At 40.1% G+C, this 13,541-nt stretch overlaps 1 protein-coding gene across 1 annotated transcript; it reads right to left on the bottom strand.

Moving 5' to 3' along the window:
* Positions 1–4,868: 4,868 nt before the first annotated feature.
* dmrt2a (doublesex and mab-3 related transcription factor 2a) lies at positions 4,869–7,896 on the bottom strand. Its single transcript, XM_067228025.1, has 4 exons — positions 7,709–7,896; positions 7,127–7,513; positions 6,789–6,891; positions 4,869–6,298 (listed from the first exon to the last, which is right to left on the bottom strand). The coding sequence occupies exons 2-4, from the start codon at positions 7,475–7,477 to the stop codon at positions 5,157–5,159; spliced, it is 1,596 nt and encodes a 531-aa protein (XP_067084126.1). The 5' UTR covers positions 7,478–7,513; positions 7,709–7,896; the 3' UTR covers positions 4,869–5,156.
* Positions 7,897–13,541: the final 5,645 nt, after the last annotated feature.

Genomic DNA, 13,541 nt, shown 5'->3' with positions numbered 1-13,541 from the left:
GTCATTACACGTCCCAACTGCCGACTTTAGTGAACCCTGACAGTGTGAGTGCAGGAAGGGGGTCCCATTTTCTTAGAACACTGCTGAGGCCACTGTTAACTAGTTGATAACAAGCAACTGAACGTTATGGAGACCAAATGTCACGGATGAGCCCCACCTTTGGATTTAGCAACAATACATAGGGAGGTTTATGGTAGAGATGACATGTTACTAGTTTTTTTTATGGATGCTATCGCTCTAGGTAGGAGGTAGTACAGACCCTGACTATCAATCTCAAATGTTCTGTATGCTGAGAATCGCCTTCTACACACCAAATGTAAAACTCCACAAACTTCAGGAGACAAATTTCAAGTCATTTTTACCATCGCTGAGAACCATGGCTTCTATTGGAATATGTGCTATATTGTTATCTTTCTAGCCCGAGGGAAAAAACAACAACTTATATTTACTTCTCTAAACAGCATGTTCTGTTTGCACAAGGGAATATATTTGAATGAAGTTATACTAGGTTATGCAAATCCGTATATCTAAGTGTTAACCTGGCCATTCCCCGTGTTTACTTGTGTTAAGACAGCACAAACCAGGTGCTATGGTCATTTATCAACATGATTCTCCCCTTACAGCTGTGAACCTAACAAGTTGGACACGCAAGGCTTGCTACAAGCCCCACTGCTCCCATGTAAATGTGATAACTTGAATGGTGGTGTTATTACAGTCCCAACAATACTCATAGCCGTGCAATTATTCCTGACTTGCTTGCAACCACTTGCTACATTGACAACGATAGTGTTTTCTTTGGCCGAAGATGCAACACAAAGAACTTTTTCATAGAATTTACATTTACTTTTAGACTAGCAAATGCAGTGCCATGGCTCAGTAGAAGGAATGGAAACACTACACACTAACAACATCTTCAATAGTCGCACCGATAAGGGATTCTGAAAGTATTTGCGCAAACTAGGTGCAAAGATATTAGGAAACATCTATCATATACTAAATTAAGCGAAGACTTACTGTAATTCAGTGTCTGAACTGCTATGTTCACTGTATGCTGGATGGCAAGTAGCAAGGCAGGATCTCAACGTTTTTTTTTTCTTTCCTACCATTTGAGGCTTCCAAAATGTATTCATAGATGTTCAACTATTTGCATGAACTTGCAAATGTCCTTGTTTTCTTAACTTAGTTTAGTTCGGATATTTGCATTTCACCTTGATTTTCTTGTAGGTCTAAAAGAAGTATAAATGAGTGCTGTCGGAAATAGCTATACATTAAAACACAGTAAATGTCAGTAACACAAATCCACCCTTCTGTCAAAGCAACAGTCAATACATAAGACTTAAGGAATTGTACACGTGAAACAAAAGTAAATTACTGGTTAATTAAGAGGTACACAGATTATTTAGATGTTGCTGTCTTGCCAAAAGCTAGTGCAGTCCACACTAAAATGGACACACTATTTTCTCAGTATGTAGTGATAGAGATGAGATGTATGTGCATGTGTGCATTCAAGCATATGTGTGAGTGTATGTGTGGGTGTGAGTGTGTGTATGTGCGTGCATGTCCATGAGTGCATGTGTGTGTGTGCGTGCATGTGTGTGAGTACATGTGTGTATGTGCATGTGTGTGAGTCCATGTGCATGCATGTGTGTGTGTGTGTGTGTGTATGAGTATAAGTGTGTGTTAATGTGTGTGTGAGTGTGTGCACTAACAGTACATACAAGTGTGAGAGTAATGTGCATGTGTGGATGAACACGAACAATCTGGTGTAATTCCATAGGTATTTTCAGCCCCCCAAACTCTTATCCGCCCAGCTAACGTCTAAATTAAGTGGTTGGTACTTAACTGCTCCAAAGCTACACATGTCTTATTAGATTACAAGTTTCGGAGGAGGAATATGTGGACAGACTGGTGTTCCTGTGCTTGCTGCTGGCGGGCGAAAGGAAAACAGTCCTGTCAACCTGAGGGCAAATGAATAGGGATCCAACCCTGCTCTTCACACCTGTTTCACACCAATGCAAAATACAGCATGTGCCATTTATTTCCCAAGTCAAAATAACCCGCGGTGTGTGTGCATGTGTATCCAATAACCTGCCGCGCGCCCGTGTCTGTCTAATAACCAGCCGTGTGTGCATCTGTATCGTATCGTGCGGCAGAAGGGAGTTTGCATACATCTTAGATTAATAGATTCTTAACGTGCAAATGATTGTAGCAAATCAGATACCTTTGTGTTACTGTGAGTTATTGGAGTGACAAAGTCAACAAGGGGATAGGTGATTTGGATTAACACCTGTAGAGGGAAGGATCGGGGTGGGAGAACAGAGGGAGGGGTGGAGAGGGGGGGGCTGGTTATGGACACTGAGATTGGGTTAAAGAAATAAACGAATGCAAGTCACAAGCAGGGCAGCCAAATGTAATATGGGCAGGAGATGAATAGACCTGTTGTGGACTTGATAGGGAAATTGCGCAATCCTCTCCACCTTTGGCCGCAACCCTAATCCACATTGAATGAAATGACATCAAGACCAGATGTCAAATCAATTTTTAGACTCAATCCTCAAGCAGACACAGAAAATCCACCATTAACAGTTTATGAAGTGTAGAGTACTGCACTAGAATGTTTTGTTTTGTTTTCATATGCAAATGTTACTGAACTACAATGATATAATTCAGATCAAACATAGCATGTTGATGGGATGATGAAAAGTAACAAAAGGGCCTGGAGACTAATAATGTTGACTTCTCTTTTTCATCTGAATAAGTAAGAGCTGACAGGGGAGAATGGGTATAGCTGTTTTAATCCTTTTTTGTCTCTTTCTCAGACACTATTGTTTTGTATTCAAAATGTAATACAAACAGACAACATCTGTCCTTTACAAATCTATGTGGTCATTAAATATGTAAATCAAACAAATGCCAGGTGTTGTGTTCAAAATGACAGTAGATGTGTTATCACGGCCCGGGATAGTTGCAACAGTGCTTCAGGTGAGTGGTAACATAATGGAAAAGGCTGAAATCAGGCCATAATAACAACAACTAATAACTGAACAACCTTTATTGAGGCCCTAACAGCAACATTTCCATGTTTAACATTTGGTTTTGCCTTATTTCTTATGGCTGGACAGTTTTCAGTTGTGCTTTGCATGGTTTTCAGTGTTGTGTGCATTGGTTTGCTTCTTTCCAGTGCTTTCGGGCAATTTGCCTTTCTGTTTTCTGAGTGTGATTGTGCTCTAAGGTGATAGGAATGCTTATGAACAAGTATATCTTATCTTATGAAGACTCCCTTCCAGTACTGACAGTTTACCCAAAGCTAGTTGTTGGTTCACAAGTGGCAACAACTAACCATGACCCGTGTCACCATTAATCAGCTTCTATTTTAGCTACCTGCTAAAACTTTCCTGTTTCTAACTTACATCAAGAATCTGTACACATGTTTTGGGAATGGAACTACAACCCCACTGAAACAAATCTGGTCAATTAAAATAAAAAAATTATTTTTTACTTGTATCTAAAACAATTATTTTAATTTAATCATATGCATCAATCTTTTGCTAATGTACAGTATGTGTATAACACAGTATGGATACATAATTGTATCTCATGCACTTTATGTGTCAGTAATTCATAAGAGTATGTTTGTGTGTTTGAATATGAGTGTGCATCCTTCTCTGGCAACACAGACACTCTCTGTAAGTCAGACCCAGAATACTGGACCTTTTTCCAATCGACTGACTGTTTACTACAGATAACTGTACTTACTGGGTAGATTTACCTGATGGTTCTTCGGTGTCTCGTTTACACCCCGTGGATCAGTGTTCACCCCCTCACCGGGCCTGTGGTAGCCATCTTTGTCAGGTCACTCGTCCACGAGCCTCTCACGTTCTCCCACATAAGCCTGCTACTCAAACAAACAAGATAAAAAAAGCTTTTAGAATTTTGAATTGTATTTTAGAATCAGAATGGGATTTATTCGCCATGAAAATTTGCACAGACAAGGAATATGCTTTGGCAGGAAGGTGCATACAATAAACATATAGGAAGCTAAAATTTAAATATGTGGACTATCTATACTAAGGGTACATAAACTAGCAGTACTAAGTGGAATTAGAATTAAATAAAATATACAATCTTTAGAATACTATATAATGTTTGGTGTTCTCATATTGCCGTCATAACATATAGTGCCTTGGCCACACTGCCTGTCACATAGTCATGGTTCAGACTCTAGCGGATAACCACTAATGACAACAAGTTGTTATATTCAGTTTTGTTTGCCTAAATAATGGAGTAAGGTTTAGAAGGCTACTTTTACTACTTAAATTTGCAAGTATAGTGTACGACACTCGAAAGAGGGGTTCATAACACAGACATCAACAGATATCAAACAGCAAGATATTTTAGATCCTTGTTTGTGGATTCCAATTAATGTCAACAGTTCGTACCACAGAGGAAAAGTAATAGCATATGACCCCAAAAAAGAAAATTGTCTTCATCAATTATTTTCCCCATCACTACCTTATCTTGGGATGTCTAGTTAATTTAAGAGATTCTAAAATGTAATGGCCAGTCACTAATATGATGCTCTTTCAACACCAAGCAGCACAATAGTTAGAACTGATAGTATAGTAATCTGTTACCTTCCATAATTACAGAAAACCGAAAGGATGTTTTACTACAGCGATCAGATGTCGTTACTGCATTTTCCATTACAACACATACACGACCGCCCTTGATGTAATGAAATGCGTAGGTTCACACAAAAGTGTCATTAACATGACATCCATTTCATGCAAACATTAAGAACATTTAAATTAAATTGATGTGGTTAATTAAAGCATAATATTAAATACAAAGAAGTTCACCAGAGGAGATTACTCTTTAAAATGTTTATTGAAACATAAAAGAAACATCTTAAATCATATGCTTAAATATATTTTATGATAAAGTAATTTACAATGCTGATATAAAATACGACGTGTGTGTGTATTTTTTTGGGGACAAGACACTGTATAAGTGCATTAAAACACGGACCCACAACTGCTACTAGCACAGTGACTTTCAGAAACCAGCGTTCATTTCAGACAAGAAAAGGAATTAAAGGTGTAACATAGCCTGGGGTGGAACTGACAGCATAAACCACCAGAAACAATCCCGTGGATTTACTGCAACGCTCGATTCATAGAAGGCGAGGGTCTCTTTAGGATGGCCTCGACTGAAAAAGACAACGCCTCGTTGGATGCCATCTTGGTCCCCATTGGCTTGGACAGAAAGTCTTTAGCGTACCTGTCCGTGCCTGTTGTTTTCAAGCTGTGGCTGTCTCTGCTGGAGCCCTCTCTGTACTTGCGAGCAGCTTCCTCCAGGAGCTCTTTACAGTAAGGGCCCCTAAGCTCGGCCCCGACCCCGACCCTCGCTCCCGCCCCGACCTTTTCACTGAGGCTCTGCTCGAACAGAGAGTGAAACGAGTTGAGCTTCACGGACAGCGAGTGCTTCGCACTGTCTTTGCTCACCTTGGCCAGGACGCGTTCGTGGCCGGGGGCGTTGGGGTTGGAGTGGGGGTGGGGGGTGACGGGGAAGGCCTGTCCGAAGCCCCTCTTGGGGGGGGAGAAAGCCGATCGTTCTCTGGGTCCCCCCTGGGCAACCATGGCATAGAGGTCCCCGTGCTGGAGCACGTCCGGGTCGGGGAGAGGGGCAGCTCGTGACCCCTCCAGTTTGGAAGCGCCGTCCTGCTCCGGAAGAGCGCTCTCAGAGCCGGCGGCGGGCGTCATCTTTGCCTCCAGAGCGGCGGCGGGCTTCATGCTCTGCATGGCGGTGGCGTTCAGCAGGCACTGCTGGTAGAGGAGAGCATCGCTGAGGTTGGCGGTGCCGCGCGGCCACATCATGAAGCTGCCCCGCGACGGGTGGAGGGGGTACTGCCGGTAGGTGGTAGCCACGCTTACATTGGATGAGATCAGCTCCACGTTGGCCGAGCCGGCCGTGTACTGCATGGACAGATCCAGGCAGTTGGGCCCTAAGAAGTTACACATGTCCTTAGGCTGGGGCTCCATCTGCGCGCCGGATGAGTAAGCAGACTTGTAGGAGTTGTATTCGGTGGCGTGGTGGACCATGCTGCCGGGGAAGAGCAGGGAGGCCGTAGCGGCCTGGCTGGATTCTAGAAGCTCCCGTTCTTTGTATTCCCTCTCCAGCATGATGGTCTCCAGCTCCTTGTCGGCGAAGGCTCTTCTCTTCCTCATCCTGTCGCTCAGAGGTGGAGGGAGAGATGGGTTGCCCCCCATATATGGGTCTGTCTGAACCGGGCGGTATCCTGCAAGGTGTAAGGTTAGCGTCAGTTTGTTTTTTGAAATAAAATAAAAATTTGAATGAAAGTCAAGATAACTAGTAAGAAAAGTCTGAAAATATAAAACGATAATACGTGTTTGCATGTATCGTAAAAGAAAATGAGGGTCACAGCTGAACCAATGTTAAAACCTATGCTGAAACTAATGTTATGGTTCAGTCACTTTTGAGTGGTGCTGTCATGCAACTCAGTGTATCAATGTCTACATTATTTGCTTGTTTAAACCAAGATGTATGTGCCACCAAAATTACATGAACAGTTAGTGAAAAGTTAAATGGACAAATATCCAAGACAAAGAGAAATTAGAAAAGAACACATAAAGGATGTACAGTATAAAGTAAGATCCTGAAGAAAGCATGATGCAGTATTTGGTCTCTAGAAAAAAAAAACTCAACTAAACAAATCAAAACAAACAAACAAAAAGAAAAAAAAAAGATAATTGAATTTTAGAACTTACCTTCTAAAATACTTTTTGCCAGCATAGTTGATGGTCGAATATGTCTTTGGTATATAGTCCTCCTCTCAGTCGGACTCTGCTTAGCAGTAATGCCTTTCTTATCCTAATACATTTTAAATAAATTAGTATTTTTTTATTTTTGCGTTAGGATTGTGCATGCCCTATTAATTCTATTTTTCGTGAATATCCAAACAGTTAAAGGTTTTTAAGAACAGTTTATTTTTTATACACGACTAACGATGACATTCAAAGTATAAAAATTATCTGGCAATAATTCTCAAACTAGGAACATGAAGACATAACATGGAACACCTAAGTCCTTTATGGAAAATACATACCTCTGTCGCCTGTTGTCTGCGAAGTGCTACCTGCGCTGCCATGACGCGCTGTCTTTCCACTACCAGCAGACAGTTGGCACACTGACAGTCACGCCAGCGACAGAAACGTTTATGTCCCTTAAGGCATGACACCACTCCGTGATTCCTGCAACGCGCACATTTCGGTGTTCGGCTCAGTTTCCTCTGGTCGCCCGAACAAATAATAGATCCCGATTTATCATCGCTTTTGGTTCCAGCATTTTCCTCTCCTGCGACGGATAATGTTGAGACAGTACACTCTGCTTGGTCGTCACTTTCCGTTTCCAAGCTCTCCACATCTATTTCAAACTCGGGTCCGGAGATCTCCGTCATGTCTGCAACCGTGGCCTCGGTCTGTCTCAGGGCCCCCTGAATTGTCGGAAACACAGAAAGTAAAGTCAGTAAAAAACGCGTAGGGTGGCTGTTACGGGTTCTTACGCACACACTCACACAAACAAACATAGTTTTATTTGCATTATATAGCTTACAACAAAGACTCGTAAGTCATATGGCATATAGTTCTGAAAATTGCTTTTAGAATAAATGCGTAAAACAATATCTTACCTTTATATAAAGATGAAGATGGCCAATGGTTCAAGGTATAGTAGCCTTTGTAAAATCCAGATATTTACATGTTTTTGCCAAAGTAGACAAAATGTTGAAACAATAGATTTTATAAATTCTCCAAGCCAGGTCAAATAAGTTGTTCAAGTGTTCATTTCTGCACTTCAAGTAATGACTTGTCCGTGATGCTGTCACTTCTATGTGCTCCAAAGTTTTCTCCAAAGCAAGGTGAAAGCACCACCCCTATGAGGAATTTGGGAGTGTGCTGAATGCATTTTGATTGGCTGGTTTTAAACATCACGATCTTATTTGCCCCTACATTTTCCTTCTTGTTGGGGACGTGATGTTACAAATTAAAACAAGTAAATAGTTAATAAACAATTAGGATATGCAAGTGTCTTAGCCTACGAATTACGCATTTTAAGAGGTATGACTATAAGAATTTGTCTTAAACAGACCGTGCACAATAGTATCGATGAAAAGAATAAACACAAAGAAATACTGGAACTTTTATTGAATATAGACTGTAGACTTGTGTAATTTTCTTAGATGCGCTATTTTAATAGCTTGATATCCCTGGGTCTAGTGCAACATTGCGAGGATTAATGCTGCCCATTCTTGTTCTACTTTCAATACAAGAGTTATCGACTTCATAAACTTTCTGAATTTGAAGTCACATGAGATTTTTTCACTTTATGTTTAGTTCTACACATTCTACACATTGTTAAAACACAATCTAAGCCTCTTATGAATTAGTTCGATGAGAATGGATCAGGTGGTGACAAGTTGATGCCATGTCCACAGTTATTTGATCAGGTATCGCCTATCTAACCTGTGAGGCTGATAAGCTTTTGAACTGTTCTGTTTGGGCTTCAAACTGTTTTGGGCAGTATTCACGAACAAATTATGGTGAGACTGAGTAGGCCTACAGATGAGACGGGATAAGAATGTTTTCACAACAAACGCGTTTGTAAAAGCACATTGTCAGCATGCGGGACACAAAACAAAACTTTCACTGCCCCATGTCACCGGCTTTGTGTGAAATCAAATTAGTCATCAATATCACCACTTTAACGCCCTTTGCCTGAAAAGAAAATGCGATGTAAATGTGACATCTGTGGAATTCAAGCATTATTCTTGTGGGAACCTAATCTACGAGACCATAGGCTAGGCCTACTGCATGCGAAGAAATACATGCTTACAGTTTACAGAATATATTTTACATTTCCGTTTGCCTTAGTGTACTACAGAACGTTTAATTCAACCTTCTAATGTGTCCACCTTGTTGGCCAGTAAACTTAAAATGTTTAAATAACAGTAGGCCTACATTTTCTATTGATAGCACACGTATTGTCATAATGGCTAAATTAGCCTTCGTTCACATTCAATCCGTTTGGCTGTTGACGATGATAATAATGTTTTAAGCCTAGGACATAGTGCCTTGATGTAGCCTAAAATATTGTAATTCGTCCAAATGCAATGCATGATGATCTCATTATCATTGCCCTCCTCTTTTGTGCAAACATAAATAGGCTACTTATTAGCGTGAGTGAAACTAAACGTGAGTAGCCTTAGGTTGATATTATTAAGCATCTGTAACATAATAGGCTATAGATAGATTAATGTTATTGTATAGAGATAACATAACATCAATAGATTATTACAAGGTTATAATGTTGCATAAACCTGGTTGATTGATGTAGATTGTATTTCAGGAAGATGAACAGACTAGGTCTATCCGATAAAATATAAGAATATCGAAAACACAAGGTTTAACTGAGACATGCTGGACTTTCACATGTGGTGAAGACGTCAGCTATGCAGGTGTAGCTTCGCCATTCCTCGTCTTCTTTAATTTATTGGCAAGTTTACGACCCAGCTACCTTGAGAGCTACCCTGGGTGCAATCCTTATAAAGAATGCTTTGATCTTGCCCGGTCACTCTCTTCAAAATAGATAGATGGCTAATTATGAGTACCGCATCAAGTCTTTGTGAGGTGTTGGCCTTTCAGGAAGAAAAAAGAAGAAGAAAAAAAACGTTTTTTCTTTATTTATTCAGAGGTAGGGCGACCTCAAGCCATTTACAGGCTACTGTACTTTATATGAACGATTCAAAATATGTGCATCAAGTAGACCGACTTTCTATTTATAAATAGAACATGCTAATTCTTTAAATTTAGGCTATCTGTTCTACACGAGAAACTGAGCTGATATACATCTGTTGATCATGTAGATATTAATCGGTGTTGGGCAATTGCTAATGCTGAGCGAAAACCATACGCTAGTCATATTAACAAATGTCTTGCAATTTGGTTCTCGTGGGACTCGCTATACAAGTTGCTCTTTCGCCTCGCAGTAAAGTGAAACTTGAGCTGTTTACGCATAAGAGGTTGGCTATGTGGGATCTTTGGTACCGTTATGTTAATTAGCTTTGAAGAAGATCGTGGCAGATCGGAAGTCTGCACAAAATATTTGTCTATTTCACATTGTTAATTTAAAATACTAAGTAGGATTATATGTCCCTCCTCATCCATTAACGTCTAGGAGCCTTAAAAAAAAACACAGTTTTAAATGTAATTCAAATCAAATGCCAAAAGATGTAGGCTTGGTTACAATAACAGCTTATCAGTTATGCACACCCTGAGCACCTCTACAATAGCCTACAGTGGTACATGTTTGTCTCCATGAGAAATCGGCTGTGGACTGGACCATGCTTATCGCAGAATGGAACACATGGTTAAAGTTGGCAGTGACTGCAAGTCATCACGTGTCTGATGTTGCAAACTAGCATACTCCCCTCAGGTTCCCTTAGTGAAGTTTGTGGAATGAATGGGCAACTTTCACAACGTTTAACCTAATATTCCGATTCAATTCCATGTATTGAACACTATATTGCAAATAATGTTTCCTCTAGCCCATATCAATATTTTTTTTAAATATTTAACGTAATTAAGTTAAAACAGTTTAGAACAGGAAGTAAATAAAACAGGCATATATACTCAAGAGAAGGATGTAGAACAGTACTTCTCTTAGCCACTTGGGGGCAGGATTGAGCTGTATCAGAATTCCTGAAACAGGAGCAGGAGCTTCTGTTTGGGCCATGGCTCGTGAAAGCTCACAGCTCCTGTTCAACACCTAATTACTAGGAAGTAGGTCTGGGGTTAAAAGTGAGGGGGCCAATGCCAGTAGCCTACTGTGACACATAACGACCAACTGTGAATGAATCAAGCAATTCCTACCATTATACGGTACACATCAACTGGTCAATCCTATCATTTAATTTTTCTAATAATAATATACATAATTAATAATAATGGCAACCTCTCATTACCCAAACATCTGCTGCCCCATGTCCCACATAAGTGAGTAACCAAGGGGTTATTAGATCTGTCTTGATTCATTTCCCATCCCATTAGTAGCCTACCTAACCATCTGTACGATGTTATTCCTTCACCCATAGCGTTGCCGTGCTAAGCCATGAAGGTGTAGCAACCATCAAACATCTGGGCCAGATATCTGGGTTGGCCCACCTAACCATACATGTGGAAGTTAGGAGGTTCCAATCCTCTTTGGGAATAGTCTGAAGGTAACTTGTCAAGCCTAGTTGAGCAATCTGAAGCACGAGAGGAAGGAAAGGAACGCGAATAGCACGGGATGGAAACAGAGATAGACATTTAGGCAGGATGTCCATACATGTACTTTTTTATTACATTTTCTAGAATTCTAGTGCCTCTAGTAGAGGGGCTATACTATTGCAATACAACATAAATATCTTTCCCGTTGCGTAACCATGTCACTATAGCCTATTACAATACTGGAACTATTTTTGTTATCCCCAACTACAGTAGCGCATCATTGTCATAACTTTCTCTAAAACGTTAGGTCTTATCTGCATTCTTTTGCAATAAATGTAACTACCTATTGTTGTGTGTCATTTGAATTATTAGATCATTGTGACTGTTTACAAACACTTCTAACCTTCTACCTATGTCAATCTTTCCAGTAGGCCTATTCTATTCTGATGTTGCTGGTTTATCCATATTCAGTTTAGGTTAATTGATTACGTTAGTTATAGGCTGTCCAAGTTTCTCCGAAGATGACACATTTAAAACGGATCAGTTACATTTCATGGGTGGTCTCGAAAAGCCTAAAGATACAATGAGATTTATTCAGTAAAAGTTTTGTTTCTAATTGTTGAAGCGGCCAGCTACTTCCAATCATCCTGTTCCAGCCGATCGCCAAGGCAAGCATACATAATCCCTGCAACACTCAATTCGGGGCAATGTTTCTGTTGTGCTTTTTCCTTGTCCGCTTGTCTTTAATGAGTTTGTCAGAAAGCTATGCACTTTAAAATCCAACGAATCATTCATCCGAGCAGTAGGCCTACAACTACAGAATTTCGACTTAATAGTGTCGCGTGTATATGTTTGGATGACCGGTTTGCCTAAAAATTAACTAGACCATTAGGCATCGCGGTCGTATTTATAGTGCATGCCCATTTATTTTTCGCAAACGCGAAAATCAATCCAAGCAACGTCACTTGCAGCACTGCACATCCTTAATACACCGGCAGATTTTAAACTTCATACAGTGTCCTGTTTGTGAGATCACTGTAGGTATGTTGGTGTACTGTACTAAGATCACAAAACATCTTGTTTGTGCATGAAAATGTAGTCAACGCAGTCATTCAGAGAGCATTCGGACACTTTCCCTCGTTCCACATTTTGTTGTTAAAGAGTTATTAAATGTCACCCTTATCTTTCGGATAGATTAGAAGCATTCCAATCAGGATTTGTTTGTTTAGCAGTACATGAGTATTAAACATGTTTACTCACTGTTTTCCTCATCAATCAATAGAAATACTGAACAAAACTACAATATTTAAAGTAATTCCTTTGCTGTGACACTCAGAACTGAGCTCTGGTGCATCTTGTTTCCATTTAAGATCCTGATGGTGACTGACAGCTCTAGAGAACCTCTGTGGAGATTGGAGAACCTTCCAGAAGAACAGCCATCTCTGCAACTCTCAACCATCTGGGTCTTTATGATAGCTTGGCCAGATGAAGCCACTCCTTAATAAATGGTACATGACAGCCCACTTGGAGTTTGCCAAAAGGCACCTAAAGGACCCTCAAGCCATGATAATCCAGATTTACTACTGCTCTTGGCCTGAATGCCAAATGTGATGTCTGGAGGAATTCAGGCACTCCTCATCACCTGGACAATACTGTCCCTACAGACTGGGAGACTATGGTCTGCATTATGGAAAGCTGTTCCAAAAAACTCAGGACCTCAACCAAGAAGAGTCAAGACTGTAAACACAAATCAGAAGGAAATTAAAAGTGCTGAGTATACAGTCTAAATACTTATGTAAATATGATATTTCTGTCTTGAATTGTGCTAAAATGTTATGAGTCTAAATATTTTCTAACTGCACTTTGCAAGCATGAACTATATGTTCAGCTGAGAATGTGTTATTGGGGATGAGTGCAAGTCTATATAGGCTATCATCAGGAATTACCAAGACAACATTATATTGGCTGAGGACAACATCATTTAAACACAGTTTAGTAATGTAAAAATGTTACGACTGATCTGATGGTGATGTGTTCAAAAATTCAGTAAAAGGAAACCATCAAATAGTCTTCCTTTCAGTAAATAGCCCATTGTTTGTGGTCTGGAAATTGATTTGGCCACCCATTTTATTATTTCTTATACAAAGACATTTTATCAACGGTACACCATTTGAGTGTATGCATTGTCAGACAAATAAAAAACTGAAAATGCGAGTTGATATTTAATAAATGGGATTATAAGATTATAAGATTTCAAAC

This window comes from Osmerus mordax, chromosome 24 (genome assembly GCF_038355195.1).
Source record: "Osmerus mordax isolate fOsmMor3 chromosome 24, fOsmMor3.pri, whole genome shotgun sequence".
Classification (NCBI taxonomy): Eukaryota; Metazoa; Chordata; class Actinopteri; order Osmeriformes; family Osmeridae; genus Osmerus; species Osmerus mordax.
This window is presented reverse-complemented; position numbering and strand designations above follow the sequence as displayed.